At 53.4% G+C, this 21,837-nt stretch overlaps 1 protein-coding gene across 1 annotated transcript in view; it reads left to right on the top strand.

Annotated features, from left to right (window-relative positions):
• The window catches only part of SLC45A4 (solute carrier family 45 member 4), a 39,832-nt gene that overhangs the window by 4,032 nt on the left and 13,963 nt on the right, over positions 1–21,837 (top strand). Inside the window, exon 2 of the mRNA XM_004387365.2 lies at positions 137–788. Coding sequence (XP_004387422.2) covers positions 539–788 — 250 coding nt within the window. The 5' untranslated portion in view covers positions 137–538. The remainder of the gene's footprint in view (positions 1–136; positions 789–21,837) is intronic.

Raw genomic sequence — 21,837 nt, 5'->3', positions numbered from 1 at the left:
CCAGAGCTTAAGCCACAGAGAGGCGATGCTCTTAGAGGTCTGTAGAATTCTCTTCAGTGATCAGGCCACTCCCACGGGGCCCCGGACTGCTGGCGGCCCTTCTGACACCCTGGTTGGTTGTGTTTCCTCTCTACAGATCAACCAGTCACTCGATGGGGATTCACAGAGGACCACCCTTTTGTGTCACCGTCCCACCTCTCTGTAGCAAGAAAAATAACTTCAGCACCTCTTCAGTAATAATGATGAAACTGGTATTAACTGAATGGCAATTATGGATTTTTAACTCTAGTTCACAGTAAACCAGCAAGCCATATGTTTAAAGTCCAACCAAAAATCGTTTTGTTTTGCGACACGCCTCCTACGACTGTGAGAAGTTGGAAATACCTATTTGTTACAAAGAGGGATAGAAGTATTACTTGCCGAAGGAACACACCCGAAGTGGGAAGAGAAGACGTCTTAATTTATCAATAAAGATATATGATAGTGTTATTTATATAGGTAGAGTAAATATATATACAGATATATATATATTTTTTTGATGGTGATGAGAATGGCTCCGCAGAATGCTGATCCAGAATCTCTGCAAGTTCAAGAGTTAGCTGTGCCCGTGCCGGCCCTGCAAAAGCGCGAGAGCAAGGAGGCGGAGAACCGTGACGAGACCGTTAGCGAAGGGTCTATTGACCGGATCCCCATGCGCCTATGGGTGATGCATGGGGCGGTGATGTTTGGCAGGGAGTTCTGTTATGCCATGGAGACGGCCTTGGTCACGCCAGTCCTGTTGCAAATTGGTAAGTAAGTGCTTCTCCCTGTCTGCACGCAGCTGTGGATGCCGAGCTTGTGGCGTCAGCTGGACCACAGGGCTCAGGCCACGCGTGCTTAGAAAGGTCCTCAGGAGCCCTGATGCAGACATCCTTGTGTGCTGTCTTTCCCTCCCCTCCCCTGACCTAGTATTTCTGACGTTTTCTCCTCTTTTAAACTGGGGCAGGGGCCTTAGATCTTATGTGGAATTACAGATGTTGGCAAAGTGGTTGTGGAGCATTTGGGATGAGTCCATGTCAGAAGGCGACCTGTTCTCAGTGTGTGCCCCCGCCCCCACCACGGCCCACAGGTGGTGACCCCACTGTTGAGCATCTACATGCGAGTCCCCCCCCCGACCGCCCCCGACAGTCGCCGGCCAGGTCATCCTGGTGGGTCACTTGCCCTCCTGTACCCCGCCTGGCCCCTCGTCTGTGGGATGAGGGCAGTCACAGGACCGGCCCTTACGGGGTCCTGCCCAGTGAGCAGCACAGTGCCTGGCCCCAGAAGGCCTACAGTGATGCCATCTTTCTTACTGTTACCATGTCAGTGTCCTCGCTGGTGACTTAAATCTGAATTTGCCTGGGCTTTGGGTGGCTGAACGGCAGGCATTCCCTCAGCTGGTTCACGGGCCGCACTGAAGTTGGCATCGCCAAGCCTGGTGTGTGGCAGACGGTCGTGTCCCTCCCCAGTCGCCGTGGGGACCGTCTTAGGCCGACAGGTTTTGTGAGATGGTTTAGTTTTTCCCCACTGTCGAAGGGTATTTTTAAAAATAAGTAATTTTTCAACTCCTTCACCCTGGTGGCGCAGTGGTTAAGCATTTGGCTGCTAACCAAAAGGTCGGCAGTTCGAATCCACCGGGTGCTCCTTAGAAACCCTATGCGGCAGTTTTACTCTGTCCTATAGGGTCGCTATGACTTGGAATCTGACTCGACAGCAGTGGTTTCTTTTTTGTTTTTTTTTAAGTCTTAATAAGAGATCTGTGGGAAGGGGCCAAGTGATTAAAATTTCCTCAAGAATTCCACACACATGGTATGATAACTTTTTTCAATCTACTTATTTTGAGGTTACAGGAATATTTCTTGCTACAAATGGGAAGAAAGCTTTCTTGTTTAGTGAGGCTAACGAGCCCCCTGGTCTGGAGTCCAGCCTGAAATGGCAGCGTTTCTTCAGTTGTGCGTGTGGGCGGCAGCCCCGCAGCCTCAGAAAACACGGGTTTCCTCTCGGTACGGCCGTAGCAGGGGCCGCGAGTGCCATCCGTGCTCGTGCAAGATCGCAGTGCCACCCCTAGAGCTTGCTTTTTATCCATTAGTCAAGAAGCATACACATCACTCTTTGGACATTGTAGCCACTGTATTTGAACCTGTTCTCCCCCCATGCGTTTTATCTTTCATTTTTCACAATGTTGTTACGAGGAGGTGTCGTGAGACGGCCAGAGCCTGGGGCCCAGGCAGGTTGGGAACCCTTTCCTGGAGGGTCGGAGAATGGTGGAGCACGGGTGACCTCGGACCACTGCTTTCTTCTTTCAGCTCTGCCTCGATTCTACTGATCTTCCTCGGGTGCCCACCGTACGTCAGCTCGGGTGGTGGTGGAGGTGTGTGTGGACAGGACTGTATAAAGTGGGGTGAGCAGTTCCTGAGAAGAGGGGGGGTGCTGTGTTCTGGAAACTGAAAGGAGAGCTTTGTGGCTGGACCCCAGGGAGGGAGGGGTCCAGTAGCAGCTAGTTTTACCAAATACTCATTTTGTTGTGCGGTGTGTCAAGACACGGGTCCGGCGCCGGCAGTCAGGAAACTGAAAGCAGTTGTTGTAACTAAGCTGCGGTGCTTAGAGTCAGAAGCTGGGCAGCGTCATCTGGCTCTGAGCTACCTCTTACGGTTATGGTGGCAGATACGGCGTTCACGACCGCTGGTACTGAGCAATAAGCGATACGGTAGCTAGGTAGAGACTGGGGAACTGCTGCTTTGTGTAGTGGGGGTTAGAACCCTAGCACCAACACCACACTGCAGTTTTCACACTTGACAGGAGGTTGTGGGTCTCCATCTCCACTTGGCTTCTAGCACACTTCATTGCTTGGTTTGAGTACTAATTACTCAATGAGACGTATAAGATTTTAGATAATCCGGGATAAAATGCTGAGGCCTTAGTGGTTCGCTGGTAGAATCTCGCCTTCCGTGGAGGAGTCTTGGGTTCGGTTCCTGGCCAGTGCACCTCATGCACAGCCCCCCCCCACCCCTCCCCGGCCGTCTGTTAGGAGAGAATTGTGTGATGCCGAACAGCTTTCATTATAGCTTTGAGTCTGAGACGGCCATCTACTTCCAAAAATCAGCCAGTGAAAACCCCGTGGATCACAAGGGTCTGATCTGCAGCCCATCGTGGGGAGGGCACAGGACCAGGCAGTGTTCGTTCCATCATGCATGGGGTGGCTGTGAGTCGGGGGCCACTGCCTTGACAGCAGCTGACGGCAGGACAAAATGCTGTGTGTTACCAGTTGTCAGGTCGATTTCAACTCACGGCGACCCCGTGTGTGCAGTAAAGCTCTGTCGGGTTTTCACGACTGTGATCTTTCAGAAGTAGATCCCCCAGGCTCTTTTCCGAGGTTCCCCTAGGTGACTTTGAACTCCTGACTTTTCAGTTAATAGTCAAGTATTGTTGTACATAAGGGTGCTGTGAGTCAGAACTGACTGGACAGCACCCACCACCAACCACCAACACCACAACAGTCAAATCCTTAACCAACTGTGCCGCTCAGGGATCCCCGAGTGCTGTACATTGAAGGTAACTTTTACAAGTTGTAGGTGTGTCTGTTCCATGGAAACGTCCAGAAATGACGACTAAAAGTGGAAGAGTTCTCATAAGTAGGTGAGCCGTGGAAAACTGACACGAAGGGGGGGTGTAAGTGACCCCGGGGGGCCTTGAACAGCACGCGGTTTGTGTGAAACGGCGCGCCCAACTCGTGTTGCCAGGCAGGCAGGGCTCGGGAGTATCGGGCGTTTCTGTGGTTAAAAGAACAGAACTTAGTGACTCCACGTCCTGAGCCCAGGGCCTCAGGGTGACTGTAATCCCTCTCCCAGGACAACATTGCGAACAGTGTTCTGATTTGAGTCAGAGTGTCTTCAAAAGGTGGTCTCCCCAACCAGGTACGGTGCTTCTTAGTGAATTTTGTACGTGAATAATTTCTGAAACTGAATTTCCCCCACTCCAGTGTAGACGTCTGTGGGCATGTGCGGGCAGGGACGTGCACCATCTCCTGGCACCGAGGCCCTGGGCTACTTTGGGTCTGGGACTGTCGAGCGACTTTGAGGTGGTCTGAGAAGCAGTGCCGGCCGAGTATGTTTTCCTCGGTTAGAGGTGTTACTGGACTTAACACAGCGTCCTTTGAGCGTCGGCCGGAGCTTTTGGCAGATGTGGGGTGCCTGACATGACTCCGTCTCCCTGAACTCACTTAGCCGTGAAAAATCCCACGCTCTCCTGGGAGGAGAGTCCACGGTTTGTGCCGCCTGTTGTCACCCAGCCTGGCCCATGCCACGGCAGTGTTCTGTATACCCTGCAACTTGGTTACGGTTGGGATCCAAATTGAAGTTAAAACGCCGCCTCGTGTGGCGTTCATCCGTAAACTTGAGCCAGGTGGTAATGGGATGAACACATGCCTGTGCTCACGTGGTTGCTCTGCAGGGTTTACATGATGTCCCGTCATCCCAGTGTCTTCCCAAGAGTCCTGGGAGCCAGGAAACCAAAGTTTCCAGGGACGCATGTTCAGTGGGACAGATCTGTGATAAGCTTACGTCTCGGGCGCCCCCTACCACACCACAGAGCTCCAGCCAGCTACTGAACCCCATGACCCGTTCATTCTCGTGAGAACCTGGAGGAAGTTCTTACCCAAGCAATATCTATTCCCATTCCTGATATGGTGGAGTATCGAGGTCTTGTTTTTGATACCGGATTCCCACGTTTGTAATTGCGACTTGTTTTTTTTTTTTGGTCTCAACATCCTTTGTAGGAAAATAATATAGAAACATCATAACCGGTAGCCAGATCCATTCCTGGTATGAAAGGTAATTGGGCCTGGCCAACTTTACCCAGGTTTGAGGAATAAAAATAATTGTCCTAGTACTTAACTCTTTCACTCCTTCATCTCCGTTGGTTGCGTGAGCCGTAGAGGTGTGGACGAGGCCGGAGAGGTGTGGACAAGGTTGGGTTGTCGACAGTCTTCCAGGCCGTTATTCTCAGCCGTGCAGGTTTGTTTTTGCTTGTTTTTTGTTCACGGTGAAGGCCAAGCCTTTGGATTTTTATTTCTGGTTGCGAGTGTCTCCTGTCATCCTCAGCCGAGTGCCCACAGGATGAAAAGTAGACTTGGCCAGGTCGGCTTGTTTCCATGCTTGGGGGATGATGGAATCACTGTATTTTCATGTCACTCTGTAGAGGAAGTTAAAAGATGGGGTCTTGGCACTTGGGACCACTCCTGTGTCCAGTCTGCTCTGGATTCGGGGCTCAGAGCCCTGTAATGCCTGTTAACCCATTTACTGCTAGTGTCATCTTTGAGCAGTTGATTTATACCCGTTGCCATCGAGTTGAATCCAACTCATCGCAGCCCTACAGGACAGAGTTGGAACTGCCCCATAGGGTTTCCACGGAGTGGCTGGTGGATTCAAACTGCCGACCTTTTGGTTAGCAGCCAAGCTCTTGACTATTGCATCACCAGAGCTCCTGAGCAGTTGCTTTAGGGGGGTCAAATTCTGACACCTTTTCATCAAGAGATGAGTGATTTCGGTGAGGGCCAGCTTAAATCAAAGCCCTCCAACCACATGTGTTTGCGTGCCTCTCGTATGAGGTATACGTGCTTCTGGAAGTCCAGGTAGATGTGAGCCCCTTCCCCTGGTCTGTATCCAGGTGGTCTGGGAACGGGGCCTCCCTCGGGAGGTGGTGCCACTGTCGGCCGGGCTGGTGGCACCCACACAGCAGCCAGTGAACAGGACGGGAGAGATGTCTGTCCTGTTTATGGACGCCAGGTTGGAGCCCAGATTAGTCCCTCGATTCCAGGCCACCACGTCCTCTTCTCAGAGGATCCTCTGGACTGGAAGCTTGTGCATCCTTCTGGTTCTGGGAGGGGGTTGCTGGATTCCTGGGGCTAGGAGGCAGGGAGGTGCCTCTGAGCAGGCGAAGGAGGAGGTCTGGTGCCGAGGCACAGGGCAGGGACGTGCCGGAGCCCCGTCTGCGGCCCGAGCCCTGGTCCCACACGCCTGAGGCCTTCTGGTTGGTAGTGAGGAGGGGCAGAGAGTCTGTGTGTCTACAGCAGACCTCTCCGTGGAACGCAGCAGTTGGCAGCATCTCTGTGATACTGCCACATGAGATCAGAGACAGAGCAGACACACCGCATTCCAGTGTGCCCCCTCCTCCACGTGCATGGGGTCACGCTTTCTAGGTTTAAATTGTGCTTTCTTGAATTGAGGAGCCCTGGTGGCATAGTAGAACCCTCGTGGCACAGTGGTTAAGAACTTGGCTGCTAACCAAAAGGTCGGCAGTTCGAATCTACCAGCCACTCCTTGGAAACCCTGTGGGGCAGTTCTGCTCTGTCCTGTAGGGTAGCTGTGAGTCAGAATCGACTCGATGGCAACGGGTTTGGTTTTTGGTTTTGTTTCCTGAATTGAGAACATCTTCGAGTTCACAGATTACAGCAAGGCATACAGTGAGGTTTCCTTCCCATTCTTGTCCCCAACCTCCTGGCTCCTGTCACTGAGGCACCCATGTTCCAGGGCCTTGTCTCTTTCCAGAGACTTCCACACACACAACACACGGGACAGTGGCTTTGCACCCGCCACCCCCCAGCAGTGGGTCTTCATCTGGAGCCCTGTCAGGAGGAAGAAATGTCCCCTCTCCCTGTGAGCTGATCGGCGCCATCTGCCCCCGGCCGGGCTGCTCACGCCTGTGCTTCCCCGCACGGACTTTCCTGGCTCATCGGGCAGCTTGTCGCAGATGGCGTTTAGGACCAGCGTCGGTAGTTCATCTGCTCACCCATTCAAAGTGCCACATTTTTCACATGCAAAACTAGTCTCTAGAAAGGGACATCATGGTTGGTAAAGTAGACGGTCATTGAAAACAGGGAACCCTCCATGAGATAGGTTGACACAGTGGCCACAACAGTGGGCTCAAGCAGACCAACGATCGTGAAGATGGTGCAGGACTGGGCAGCCTTTCGTTTTGTCGTATATAAGGTCACCGTGAGTCAGCTACCTCAGTGCCCACAACAAATTTCCACACCATTTATTGAATAATTTAGCCATGGGGCTGGGATTGCGGGGGCGTGTTAAAAATACATACATTCCCAGGCCCCACACACAACGATTCTGATAAAGTAAGATGGGGGTGGCACGTAAGAGTCTGTGTTCTGCTTTCATCTTGTTGGTGCTGAGGTGATTTTGGGCGATAAGACCCCCAGTCCTGCCCTGAAGAAGAGGGAGGTCAGGGTACGAGGCTCTGGAGCCAGTGGCCCCATGCCCCTGTGAAATGGTCACCTGTTTCCTATAAAGCTGGTGGCATGTGGAGGGCTGGTTTGCAGACCGTACTCCCACCTTACCGTCTTCAGGGCACCAGGCAGGCCAAGCGTGGCGTCCTGCAATGGCTTCCAGAGAGCCAGGTTGTCGCAGCTGTGACAGCTGGGTGGTGGATCTGGTGCCGCAAAGACAACCAAATCAGAGTGTTTGATCTCTTCTAACAGGGAGGTCTGAGGGCTGAGTCACTCTAGAGCCGTGCAGTGTGCCCTTTCTGACAGTGAGCACACTTGGTTCTGCGCCACTCTCAGCCTGGCCCGAGCTCCCCACCTCAGAACCACCTGCCCGCCTGAGAGCCCCCCGTGGGGCTTCTTTCACTCAGAATATTTTCCCTTGGGAAGGAGAAGTCCAGCCTCCCCCCTTCCTGTGTATTGTTCTCCTCGGGGTTCAGGAAGTCGTACTTGAGGGAAAGGAAGGTTCTAGAAAAGATCAAAAGGTGTTTCTCACTGTGGTCTCTTGGTCTGCCTAATGAATGAGTTAGCATTATTAGATTTTGATTTCTCTCCTGCTTGTTGAAAATCACGAACCGCACAGTGTCCGAGAATGGACCAGTGAGGATGGACCCATGATGTCTCAGGTTTGTGTCTGGGAAATGAGGTCCTTTTTTGTGTCTCGTTCAGGAGGCAGGCAGAGTGACTGCCACTCATGTTCAGTTTGCGTACGTCTGTTTGTTTTAAAAAAAAGACCAGCCTCTCCTATTTTCGTTGTAGCGCCATATGAATCAGGGTTCCTAGAATAGGATATGGTTTGTTGCCACTTGAAATCCACCTTTTCTTCCTGTGGGAAAAGCCTACCCTTTCAGAGTTGGCCGTAAAGAAAACATCAGAGCTTTAAATGCGTGAAATGCTGGTCATTCTCCAGGCAGAGTGGAAACGTGACCCTCCCGGTGTGCCCTGAGTCACCCTGTGGAGTCAGCACCCCTTGGGGAGCCGGCCGCATGCCCAGCCCTTCCTGGGAACTCACTGCCCTTGCCTCGGAGCCCCCTGCCTGCTGTGCAGCTTGCGGGGAGCTTCCTGCTCGAAACCACGAGGGCAGTGCCCTCAACCTAAGCCTTGGTGAGAATTGAGGAATTGTGTTCATGCTGTGTCCAAGCAAGAATGCGCCTGATTCTGCGCGTGCGTGCACATGGGTCTGCAGGAGCGCAGTGAAGCACAACCCCCCACCAGAGGCGTGCTGTACTTTGTGAGCCTGTGCACAGCTGCTACTCTCTCTGAGTATTCACCTGGGTTGCTAAGCAGGTGACGTGTTGTGCAATGGAGCGACTTCTCTTTAGCCAGACGTCTGTGGCTTAGAACTTGGAAAGAAGAGAACAGCACGGGCATCTAAAACTTTGAAGCCGACTTCCTGACTTCTGAGGAGCCCTGGTGGCACAACAGTTAAGTGCTTGGCTGCTAACCGAAAGGTTGATGATTGGAGCCCACCCAGCAGCCTCGAGGGAGAAAGACCTGGCAATCTGCTGCCGTGAAGATTACAGCCTAGAAAACCTTACTGGGCACTTCTGCTCTATCATGGGGTCGCCATGAGTCAGAATCGACTTGACAGTGCCCAACGACAGCAAGAAGCCTGACCTGCATGAGGCATTAAACTTAGTTCTGTGACTTGTCCTGTAATGCCCGTGAGGGTTTGCTCGCTTCTGCAGTTGAAGCATAGTTGACACCTTCTAGGAATTTCCTTTGTTTGTAATCACACTTGGGAAAGGATACGGTGAAACCTATTTCATTTTGTCTGAAGACGTCCAGTGACCCGAGGGGCTTCTGCACATCACATCCTTTCTATTTGTTTCCGGCTTTGAAACACCAGACCCACAGCTAGCTGCCCAAAACAGTTTCATTTTTGACAAGAAGCATTCACAAGCTGCCCACCTGCTCCATTCACTGATCACATGGCGCCCCTTTATGGCAGCAAGTATTGGAAGCAGGCTGGAGTCCCGGCAGAGCTAAAAAGGGCCCCGTGGAAGTCCATGGTGTGCCCCAGTCCCCTGTGGCCGGGCAGCTGGCCCAGAGACGTGGAGCAAAGGCCCCCGACCTCCCAGCACGAGGGATGGAGCTGGGGCAGGGGTGCTGCAGGAGGCAGATGTTGGCTTCTGCCTGGTGTACGGGATGCCCATGGCAGCTGATGGCCAGTGTGGTAGGGAGGCTGCCTCCTCTAAGGTAGATTTCAAAGTCTCAGGCAACCGCATTAGCCTGAAGAAGTGCTAGCTCGGGGAGGTGGGAAGCCCCTCCCTAAATGCCTGGACAGTGGGCAAGTGGAGGAGGGGTGAGCTCTGGCCCCGGGTGGCTCTGGAGACTGGGGCCCAGCTCCGGGAGACACAGTGGACTGGTTGGTACCCACTTTGCAGCCGCTACCACCACTGGGGAGACCCCCCCCTTCAGGCCGCAGTGCCCGTGGCTGGTGGCTTTCAGACACTCGGCCCACCCCCCAGTGGCGTGAAGGACCCTTGGGGTCACGGTGGGTGTCACAGTGGGCGTCATGTGGGCGGGAAGTCCTGGGGCCTGAAGTCCTGGCTCGGCGTCTGCAGGAGAGGGTGTCGTCCGCTCCCTTGGCTGAGGGCAGATTGGTGCGTCTGAATCTGCTCTGCGTTCAGCGCGTCTGTTGTCCCACAGCAGCAGGGAGGTGTACCCAGCCTGCCAGCCTCGTCCTGGCTGTGCCCCTGATGTGCTGACCCCTCTCCTGGCTGGTCTGCAGTCCCTAGGGATCCCATCCTGTTGGCGCTTTCTTCCGCGTGCTAATGTGGATTGACTGCCCGTGATGCTCCCGTGCCTGGCCAGAGCGTATCGGTGGAGCCTTGTGGGTGGGTTTTCCCTGTGCACTGTCTCTGTGCCCCGGGTATCCCATCCGCCCCAGCTGAGTCTGTGACTTTATTTGGATGCTGCTGGCAAATGCAGGCGTGCTTGCCCCCACCACCACCTGGGAGCTGGGAGCCCAGCTTCTGGCCTCGCGCTGGGGGAGGGCTGGAGAGAAATATTAGAGCAGGATCGTAAAGGCCAAAAACGGCTGCTCCTTCCAGTTTGAAGCTCAGGGACGCTGTCCAGCACCTTGCCCTGTGTTGGGGGCGCTGCAGCGGGATGGGCTGCAGTGGGTGTGCTGAGTGGTCTTCCCCCCGGGAGCACCATTGGGCATGGAGATTGGCTCCAGATGCACACGGAGCAGGTACCCAGCGTGGTCCTGGAGGTGGGCGGGGGCTCTGAGAATTGATTTCCTGCCATTGGGAGACTTAGAACCACCTTAAGGTGACAGCGGTCCAGGCTTTGAGTAGGATCAGGGGGCAGGTGAGCATGTCTGCTCCTGCCTGGAGGCCTCGGGGGTGATGTCCCCCACATTCCTCACTGTGCCCCAGGTGCAGGAAAACGCCCCACTGAAGACCAGCGACACAGCAGAGGACCGCCACGCACCTGGGCGGGAGTCTGTGGAAATCTCCCAAATTTTGACCACACGACTGAAAAGCTTTCCGTGCTGGGCTATTTTGTTTGGGTCGGGAAGTCTGCGTTTCCTTGCTTTTCGAATCATTGTATTTTAGAAACAATGAAACACCAACCGCAGTTATGTTTCCCAAGAAGTCACATGCCAGCCATTCTTTCATCAGCTGGTCCTCAGCTCCTACCTGGAGGTGCCGGGGAGAGGAGGTGTGGGCCTGGGCCTGCTGGCAAGTCGGAGGCAGCATGTGACCAACAGGGAAGGACCTGACCTGCTGTTGGGGTCAGGGAAGGTCTAGGGTGGGGTGTCCATTCAGCTAGCTGGAGCTGGGGATGTGCTGGGCTTCGGGGTTGCTGCTGGGCTTGTGGGGAAGGTCGAGGTCTTCGCCCTGGCCACATCCATGGTCTGGAGAAGAAAGACTAGCCATCATCACGTCTGCTATGAAAGGGGCATACAGGGTGCAGTGGGAACAGGAGGGAGGCCTATCCTGGCCCAGAAAGCGGAGTGAGGAGTTGAGAGGCTGCTCATAGGGGTGGTGCAGGCCCAATTGCCAAAGGTAAGTAGGGGTCAGCGAGCTGCGGCATGGCAGGAAGGGCGTGGCGGGAGAGCATGACGTGAGCTCGGCGCAGAGTGAGGCCAGGGGGCCAGATCATAGGAGACCTCATGTACCCTTCTGAGGAGGTGATTTTGCAGAGAAACCGAGTGGTTCTGCCTGCTTCGGATGTGGCGCGTGCAAGCGCTGGTAAAGCAACAGTCACTTTAAAATTTCTTAAGTGTTGTTGTTGGGTGCTGTTGAGTTGGTTCTGACTCGTAGCTATCCTATAGGACAGAGTAGAGCTGCCCCACAGGGTTTCCAGGGAGCAGCTGGTGGATTTGAACTGCTGACCTTTTGATTAGCAGCCAAGCTCTTAACCACTGCACCATCAGGGCTCCTTAAAAACTCTTAACAGTAAGCAATATATTGCACGGTTACAATTTCCAAACTTACTAGATTGTCATCATTTTGAAAATCATAATGGCAGAATACAAAACATACACACGGGTTAAAATACCATTTTTCCTGCAGAAAATGATCGTTACGGTTTATCACGAAAGCCAAAAATAAATTCTAACAAAATCATACAAATATATATTGAAATTGAAGGCCAGAGGCAGCACAGAGGTTAGGAGTCAGCCCCTGTGTGTTAGTTTGCGTGCCTGGGCAGGAACCTTGCCGAGTGGTGGCCTGGGGCTCGGGTCTGCAAGGGGCAGAGACATCCCAGGGGGCTCCCCTGTAAGTGCCTCGTACTTCCGTAAAGCATATGTGAGAAAATAAAACTAGAGTCCTGGAGAGTGGGTTGTTTTTCAAATGGTAAATTTAGAATAAATACTGTTTTTTTCCTTTGTTTTTCTTAAAAACAATCAGTATAGAAAGCATCTACTTGGAAAATATTCCCTGGACAATGGTAATTTTGCCTTTAAACATCGTACGGATATACATTCTAAGAATAATACGGATTCAGATTTGTCTGGGTTGCAGTCTAGGCTGTTTTCCCTTTTAAGGTAAAGAATGGGGGTGGGTGTATCGTGTAGTCTACTGTTCATAAACTGTTTGGGGGACCACAGAATAGACAGCTGAAGAAACGTCAGCCTGATACATTGTGTTGGAAGTGACTTCCTAACGTATTGAGGTCTATCTGCACGTTTAGATGTAGGCGGGTCGCACGATGGAGGACTTAGGAGAGAGCCAGGGGTTTGCGTTTGGATTTGAGGGTGTTTGGGGCTAGGCAGGGGGACACCTGGGGGTTGTGTGTGTGGCACGTCCTCGCGTTGTTGAGTAGAGCTTACAGAGAGAACCAGGGCCTGGCGTCGACTGTGCTACGACGAGGTGGCAGCACGCTGTCCAGGGTGCAGGCCCCACTCGAGCCCGGAGAACCAGGCACTCGCTGTGAGAAGCGGTTATGGTGACTCATCAGTCCCAGTCAAATTCTTTCTTCCCACCCCCCGAAATTCTCGTTAGACGCACCCTTAAGTTTTCACTGTCACCTTTAAGGTCGACCAGTGGCCGTTGCTGGCTGTGTGTTGATGGTGGTTTCTTTCTCCCAGTGGCAGTTCACGCAGGATGGGTTGCTCTGTCTGCCAGGAGTGCCAGGCCCTGTGGCACGCCTGCCCCTCCACTGCAGGCCGAGGCTGCTGGCCCCCTGGCGCTTACTGTCTGTCCCGTCTTACAGTCTCCGGGGCGGGGCATGCCCTCACCCACTCTACCTTTGTTCTTGCTGGACGGCGGCAGCGCAACAAAGTCCCTGCCGCCGGGCCCCAGTGCCGGGCCCCCGTGCAGACGGGCGGCCGTCCTCTGGGTCTGAGTGCACATGGACACAGCTGCAGTACGAGTCATGATTGATCAACGTGTGCGTTGTATGCATTATAACAACGTCATCCAAGTGGACAGGATAGGCGTTTGGGCAGAGGTGATTTCTGTCACTGTTGCTTCACATCGATCAGTACTCAGCAGGGCCTGTGTGGTTCGAGGTGCTTCATGTTTGACAACCTTGGACAAGCCTGGCTGGCCCTCGATGTGTCACCAACAGAGAGATCCCCCCGTCTCCAGGCTCATGCGGTTCACCTTTCCTGGGAGGTGAGAGAACATGATAAACACGGCAATCAAGAGTCCGTTTAATTTTGTAGAACACATTCGAGAACCTGCTGGGTACCAGGCCTGGGTTGAGGGTGGACTGAGGGGGCCACTCATGGAAATGGCCGAGATCCCGGGTGTGGAGGATGGGCTGAGGTTAGGGAGGCTGTCTCGGGCTGCTATCACAGCTGTGTTGGTGTGACGAGGGCCCGAGTCGTGATGTGTGGAGCGAGAATATTGTAGAGACAAGCTGGCTACCTGTGTCAGGAGCCCGGGGCAGGATGGAGCTGGCTGGTAGCACGTTCCCTGACCACAGCATGAAGTTGTTGATCTTCAACCACATTTCCCTAAAAGCAGCAGGTAGACCAGGCTGCCTTCCCCCAGGGCCGGGCCCAGCTGAGGCTCCTGAGGGGCGGTGGGGAGGAGCTGGGGGTGGCTGGTCCTCAGTTCTGCAAGTCAGCAACAGACCCCACTGTGACCGTCTGCTTGTCTCATGAGACTTAGCCTTCCTAACGGTCTATGGATGGTGTTGGTTTACAACAAGGACACAGGTGCCTGGGAGTTTGTGAGCACTGGAGCTGGCTCTGACATCGGCTCCACGGCCCAGGGTGCCCAGCCACGGGCCTGCAGCTGTGAACATGGAAGCGGAGCAAGGTGGGGCGCTCATCGCAGACATCGTGTGAGAGCCTGCTGTGCACCGGGCAGAGGCGTCAAGAAGGGCAGTGCGGTCAGTGTGAGCTTTTAATGGCTCAGTGTCATTGTTGACACGCTGCCGTGGCAGCTACAGCGAGATTTCAAGTTCTCTACCCCCGCCCCTCCCGAATGAGGGCCTCTCACCGTGATGGTTCCGGCCTCCCCTCACCTGGCGGCCTCCCCTTGTCTGATGCGGTCAGGCTGGGTTGTGGAGCGTAGCCTCATCCATTCGTAGGTATCATCTCAGTGGGGAGAGGGCAGACGGACTCTGGGGGCTTCCTTATGATCGTGTGACGAGTTGTTGGGTGGTCCGCCAATGTTTGAGCTCTCTGCCCACCTGAGTTGCCATCCCCCACGCGTCCTCAGCTCCACAGGGAGGGGTGCCCAGCATCTGCACGGTTCTTGTTGAGTCTTTGAGCAGCATGCCTGTGTTAACGCCTCCGCTTGGCACAAGGTCACAGGAGATCGAGGCCGAGTCTGCTCTCTGAGGGTACAGCCAGCAGGACACAGACGGGGGCCCAGAGTGAGGAGTGGCTGTGACTTCTGGCTGGTCTGGGCCTGATCCCAGCCACGCCACCTGCCCAGCAGACAAGCTGTCAGGGCCCCGACCCTCCATCTACTGGGAGCCAGCCACGCTCTCGATGGAAGGCTGACGTGTCGTCTGCCCCTGGAGGGTGGGGTGCAGGCCAGCAGAGCCACATCAGTCAGACTGTCTTCACCGAGAACCTTCTACGTGCCGTGCCCCATCCTGTGCAGACCCCATGGCGGACGAGACCCTGTGGCCGGGAGCCTCCTGCTCGGACAGTGAGAGAGCAAACAAGTAGATAAGGTCAGCCGAGATGGGGCTGGGTGCCCTGGGGACCACACCAGGCGCTGTGGTGTGGCGTCGCACTGACAAAGGGGGTTCCATGCAGAGAGGCGGCCGTGGCCTGGGTCCCGAGATGCACGTGCGACCCGAAAGTGGACGGGAGGCTGGAGGCCAGGGACTGGTGTGTCAGGAGGGGGCGGGGCCTGCAGGCATGGGAAAGAGTTTGGGTTTTGTCCCAAGGGTGTGGGAAGCTGTGGGAGAGGCTGCAGGTGGTGTGTGGGTTGTAGAGGGACGAGGAGGAAGACCGTTGACAGGCCGTGCACTCATCCCTGTGCTCACAGACTTGTAGCTCGTGGAGGGGCATGGGGAGTCACGGAATGTCAGGTCAAGGGGAAGGAGACCTTTAAGTGGGGGGTGGTCACGTAAAGGGCCTGGGGCAGGAGGAAGGAATAGAGAGAGGAGACGGGAGCTGGTGGGGGAGCGACGCGTGCATGGGGAAGCTCACAGCTTTGGTGTTGCGGGGCTTGTTGGTGACTACAGGGCCTCTGGCTAGCACGATGGGGCAGACGACGCTCTCTCTCACTGAGTTGGGGATTTGGAGAAGTGGGCCGCTGATGAGGTTGGTTTGGACATGTTGACCTTGAGCACGCTTCATCCCTCCCACCCAGGCCTGGCCCTGAGGAGACTCTCCACTGTGGGGGCTGTTGGCTTTGGGATGAGTGGGCCATGCAGCTGTGAGCAAGGCCTGGCAGGCTCCGACCCAGTTTAGGCAGGGCCCCCAGCACGCATGCTTTTGTGCTGTTCAGGAAGCTTCTGGAATCCCAACCCAAGAGCCATACACATTCTTGTACAACTAAGATAACATCACTTATGTCAGCACTGGGGTATTTGCTTATTGCAACACTGATTTTAAAGAGCAACGTGGATGGATGGCTGCCTTAATCATCGGGCCTGGGCAGCAGGCACCATGTCCGGTTCCAGAACGGCAGAGAGGCGGAGGCCCAGCCTGGCCTGGGGAACCCAGTGGGCTGTGGAGGCACCACCTCGTTAAAGATGGAAAGGGTAGCACATGCACAATTGTAAACCTATTAGCCCATCTGTTTGTCCCCTGGAAACCAAGCCCAGAGTGTTTTCTTTCCCAGGGGAGTCCACCAGGTTTAAACTCATGGACTTCCATGAGTTTGAGCACCGCTGTTTCTAAACTGGCCAGCACCCAGAACGATCCGGTCTCAGTGAGACGTGAGCCACCAGGACTAAAGTTACTGGAGCTCTCATCTGTGAGGGGCCTGGCTGGGCCTCACTCATGTGCCCCAGGTGTCGGTGGGCACAGCAGTGCGGCTGTGACAGCTGAGCAGTGGCGTGTACACACGCACAAACACGTGTACACAATGATAGTGGTGAGGCATGAGCTGAGCAGCGGTATACATGCACAGGAACATGCTTACACACGTGGTGAGGCGTGACAGCTGAGCGGTGACGTACATGCACACAGGAACACGTGTACACGCTGCCAGTGGTGAGGCGTGACAGCTGAGCGGTGACGTACAGGCACACAGAAATGCCTCCACGCACTCCTGCAATCACAACCTGCTCGCTGTAAAACGCTGTGTGTGCTGTTGGAAGCAGCCCCAGGAACGCATCTGAGCGCTTTTCCTTTTTTACCCCTCCTCCCTCCGTTCCCATGGCTCCAGTGGTTCTGGAACATTCCCTGCAGTTCAGTGGCCCCTCTTCAGCTGGAGGTGTGTGGAGCCCACCCCATAGGTCTGCACAGACCCTCCCAGGGCCCGGCCAGCCCTCTGCTGGGGTCCCATGCCGTGGAGGCTGGTATGGGTCCCTGCCCCTCCTGCCCAGCTTTGCCATCTGAAGGCCAGGACTGCATCTCTTCTGCGTCCTAGCCCTAAAAGTGGCCACTTCAGGCTTGGCGCTGCCAGCCCCATTGACTTAAATTCATCAGAGGTTACTCGGGGATGGCTAAGCTTTTCTCACTAAGAGCCAGTTCTCATGAGTTCAACGTTATCATGAAATTTTGTCTCCAAACACAAACATGTCCCAGCGTGGGAGGCTTTGTCTATTGAGAGAAAGAGCGTGAGTTCCTATTCCCTGCCAGATCTTTTGTTAAACATTCGTAGGCAGCTCCCCTCCCACCCCAGTGCCAGTTTATCGGGACAGTGCTGTGAATAGGGCCGCCCCACGTGGTCTGCGCCCCTTGCCGCGGCCGCGACCTCACAGCCCCCGGGCTCTCGGTGACACAGCCAGGGTTTCCTGTGAACGGGGAGCCTTCCTGGTCCCACCATTGTTGTTCAACGTGTGCCTGGAAAAAACAAAAATTATTTACTACGAGCAGGGCTCTGTTTGTTTATAGCTCTGCTGGGAAATGCCACGTCTGAGGAATCCCAGTGCAGCAACGCGGTCACAGGGAGGCCGTGTTCTCACTGTGCTCGCGTCCGGGGTACACTGCCCGCTCCCTCTTCTGGGGTTTTTTTTTTTTCTTCTCCTTTAAATTTTATTTTGTTGTCGAGAATATACACAGCAAAACAGACACCAGTTCAACAGTTTCTCTGTGTATAGTTCAGCGACACTGATTACATTTTTCGAGTTGGGCAACTGTTCTCACCCTCCTTGGCTGAGTTCTTCCCTCGCTGACATAAACTCAAACCAGAACCTGTTGCTTTGAGTCATTCCTGATTAGCAATCGTATAGGACAGAGTAGAACTGCCGCGTAGGGTTTCCAAGGAGTGACTGGTGAATCCAAACTGCCAGCCCTTTGGTTAGCAGCCGAGATCTTAACCACCGTGCCCCCAGGGCTCCCCGAACATGAACTCACTGTCCCCTACATTTCCTATCGAATGTTTGGAGTTGCTGTGGTCAATTTGATCCCATATAGAGAGTTCTTAAAAGTATAACGCTCAAGACAGACCTTTTTTACTAATTAAGCTAAACTATTGTTTGGTTTTAATAAGACTTCAAGAGAGATTTTTGGTTTGAGGTTTACAGATTATCACAGGGCAATAGTTTTAGGGGTTCATCTGCCCTCCATGGCCTCAGAAAGTGTGGATTCCCTGAAAATTTGAAATTCTGTTCTGCATTTTCCCCCTTTAATCAGGATTCTTCTATGGAATCTTTGCTCAAAATGTTCAGTAATGGTAGTTGAGTATCATCCATTTTTTCTGGTCTCATGGCAAAGGAGGTAGTTGTTCATGGAGGTAATTAGCCACACATTCCGTTTCCTCCTCCTATTCCTGACTCTCCTTCCTCTGTTGCTCCAGGCGAATAGAGACTAATTGTTGTGCCTTGGATGGCCACTTGCAAGCTTTTAAGACTCCAGGTGCTACGCAAAGAGCTAGGACATAGAACAGAAGCACCAAGTATGTTATTAGACCAATTAACTGGGATGTCCCGTGAAACCATAACCAATCCCATGAGGTGTTTGGTTGTCCATAAGCAGCCTGAGCAGCTACTCCTCTTGTTTTGTTTTGTTTTTGTTGTAAACGTATCTGTCTTAGTTAAACTAGTGTTGCTATAACAGAAATACCACAAGTGGATGGTTTCAACAAACAGAAGTTTATTCTCTCACGGTCTATAGGCTAGAAGTCCAAATTCAGGACGTCAGCTCCAGGGGAAGGCTTTCTCTCTGCTGGCTCTGGAGGAAGGTCCCTGTCATCAGCCTTCCCCAGTCTAGGAGCTTCTCTGCGGAGGCATGTCAGGTCCAAGGACACGGTGTGTTCCCAGTGTTACTTGGTGGTATTAGGTCCCCTGTCTCTCTGCTAGCTTCTCTCTTTTGTATCTCAGAAGAGATTGGCTCAAGACACAATTCAATCTTGTAGATTGAGTCCTGCCTCATTAACATCATAGAGGTGGGATTTACAACATGTAAGAAAATCACATAGGATGACAAAATGGTGGACAATCACGTGATACTGGGAATGATGGCCCAGCCAAATTGATACACGTTTTTGGGGGACACAATTCAGTCCATGACAATATCACATAATTTTTGCCAATTCAACTTTTTTTTTTTTAACAGGCGTACAATTTATTGACAGTAATTTCAATAATCGGCTGTGCAACCCTCCCCTTAATCAATGCAAGTTTTCCATCATCATTAACCCCCTTTTTCCCTGTCTCCCATCCCTGGTAACCACTAATAAACTTTAGTCTGTATATATCTGCCTTTTTTGTCTTTTTATGTAAATGAGGTCATACGATATTTGTCCTTTTGTGGCTGGCTTATTTCGCCCAGCGTAATGTCTTCTAGCTGTATCCGTATGGTAGTGTGTATCAGGACTTCATTTCTCCTACTGGCCGCACAGTATTCCATTGTATGTGTGTACCACACTGTGTTTATCCGTTCATCTGCTGATGGGCATTTAGGTTGTTTCCACCTTTTGGCTACTGTGAGTAGGGCTGCAGTGAATCCTGGTGTACAAGTCTCTGAGTCTCTCCGCTTTCGACTCTTTTGGGTATATATCTAGGAATGGAATTGCTGGGTCATATGGTACTTCTGAGGAGCCCTGATGGCACAGTGGTTGAGTGCTTGGCAGCTAACCAAACTGTCGGCGGTTCGAACCCACAAGCCACTCCATGGGAGAAAGATGTGGCAGTCTGCTACTGTAAAGATTTACAGCCTTGGAAACCCTATCAGGCATTTCTTCTCTGTCTTCTAGGGCCACTGTGAGTGGGAATGGACTTGATGGCAATAGTTTGTTTTTTTGTTAGTTTATGGTAGTTGTATTTTTAGTTTTTTGAGGAATCACCACATCGTTTACCGCAGCGACTGTACCATTTTCCATTCGCACCAGCAATGGGTAAACCAAAAAAAAAACCCCAAACCTGTTGTGGTCAAGCTGATTCTGACTTGTAACAACCCTGTAGGACAGAGTAGAACTACCCCATAGAGCTTCCAAGGAGTGGCTGGTGGATTCGAACTGCTGACCTTTTAGTTAGCAGCCAAGCTCTTAACCACTATGTCACCACGGTTCCGAGCAATGGGTAAGGGTTCCAGTTCCCCCGCATCCTCACCAACATTTGTTATTTTCTTTTTTGTCTTAGCCACCCTAGTGGGAGCGAACGGTATCTCATTGTGGTTTTGATTTGCATCTCTCTGCTGGCTAATGATGCGGAGCATCTTGTGTTTGGTGGCCATTTGAATGTGCTCTTTCTTTGGTGAAATGTCTGTTCAAGTCCTCTGCCCATTTTATGATTGGAATTTGTCTTTTTGTTGTTGAAGTTTTATATATATTTTGATTATTAGATTCTTGTTGGGTATATGGTTTCCACAGATTTTCTCTTTTTTCTCCTAATTAGCAGCTTGTCTTTTCACTTTTTTGATACAACTCTTGATGAACAAAAGTTTTTAATTTGTATCGGGTCCTGTTTGTTTATTTTGTGTTTGGCTGTTGGTGCCTTTGTTATAGTATTAGATAATCCATTGTTGAAAGCTAGCCTGACGGCATTCCCCCTGCTTATTCTTGTGGGAATTCGTGGTTTTAGTTTGCACATTTAGGCCCTTAATCCATTGTGGATTTGTTTTTGTGTACAGTGTCAGGCAAGGATCTGGTTTCATTTCTCTGCATGTGGAAATCTAGTTTCCTCTGGGGTTTCTTTAGAGAAACGACATAGCACACGCTTATTTTCCTGGCCGGCACACGGGGGGTGGGGTTGGCAGGTGGCCACTGCCCCCAGAGTTCACAGCCAGTGCCTGGTAATCTGGGTGCAGATGACCCGAAACCGAGGGCTTGATTCCGGGTGGCTCGGACTGCGGAGAAGGGGAGGAGAGGCCACAGTTGATGCTGCCGGCCCTTCCAGGGGGCCCTCCCTTCCTCCTTGGCCCAAGCAGCCCCTCCTGTGGGACACTCCCTCCTGCAGCCCCCGCTGACCACAGTCCTGACTGTGCATGTTCTGGGGCCGCTGTGGCCGTCACGGCTGTCCCCAGCACTGGGATGACCTCCTGTGGAGTGTGGGTGTCCCATCTGGGGGCCTTACCCCTCCCAGGGGAGAAACTGGAGGGTAGTGCCCTCATCTGGCCTCGGCGTGTACGGGTGGGCCCTCAGATCGTCTCTTGGAAGCCTGTGGGATTCAAGCAGGAGCGGTGATGTCACTCCCATGCATTACGTCTTGTCTCCGAATCTGGATCTCTGTTGTCACCTCCGTGTCCCCTTCCTGAGGAGAGATGGAGCCCAGGCCGGAAGGCGGAACATGGGGCTGGGCAGCGAGGGGTGGGACGCGGAGGTGTGGCCCAGGCTTGGCCACGTTGGAGGCCAGGGGCTGGATCGCTGACCAGCACCCAGCCTGGCAGGCATCCTGGCACGATCGTGCGACTCAGGTTTGGAATATGTGGGCGTCTTTGTTTCAGTGCCGTGACTGTTCCAGAAAGGAAGGGCAGTGTTCCCAAACTCATTGCTGTACCAGGGGCCTGGCCGGCACCGCAGCCCAGTGTGTATGTTGCGGTTCTGACAGGACGTGCCCTGGAGCGGAGTCTCTCCGACAGCCCCACGGCCCCTGTGCGCACCCCGACGTTACCCTCGGAGAGGGCCCCTGTGCAGCCCCACCGCACGCCCCAGTGTTACTCTTGGAGAGGCCCCCTGCGCGGAGCTCCCTAAGCAGTGGCTCTGTCCCCTGGGTGGGTCAGCATGTCCAGTCTGGGCAGAGGCTTCTAGAGGAACTCGGAGCAGCACTGCTGGCTCTGAGCAGGCTGAGGCCCAGGCCTCGGCCTCGTGGCTGGGTGAGTGTGTTGAGCCGGCTCTCCTCCAGGCCGGGCACTCTCCCTGCTCCTTGTGCCTCACCACATTTCAAGAAAAGCAGCAGTTCCTCCTGCCAAGTGTGGAAGTCCGGGTGTGTGCCTTGTTGCTGGAAATGAGCACGCTTTACCTGCCCGGTGCCTCTGCCAGCGTGGTCACACTGTGGCATGGCTGTGCCTCGGGGTGGGTTACTACCATCAGACTATCTGCAGCCACAGGGCACTGGGGTGGGGG

Source organism: Trichechus manatus, unplaced genomic scaffold (assembly GCF_000243295.1).
Source record: "Trichechus manatus latirostris isolate Lorelei unplaced genomic scaffold, TriManLat1.0 scaffold00185, whole genome shotgun sequence".
Lineage (NCBI taxonomy): Eukaryota > Metazoa > Chordata > Mammalia > Sirenia > Trichechidae > Trichechus > Trichechus manatus.
This window is presented reverse-complemented; position numbering and strand designations above follow the sequence as displayed.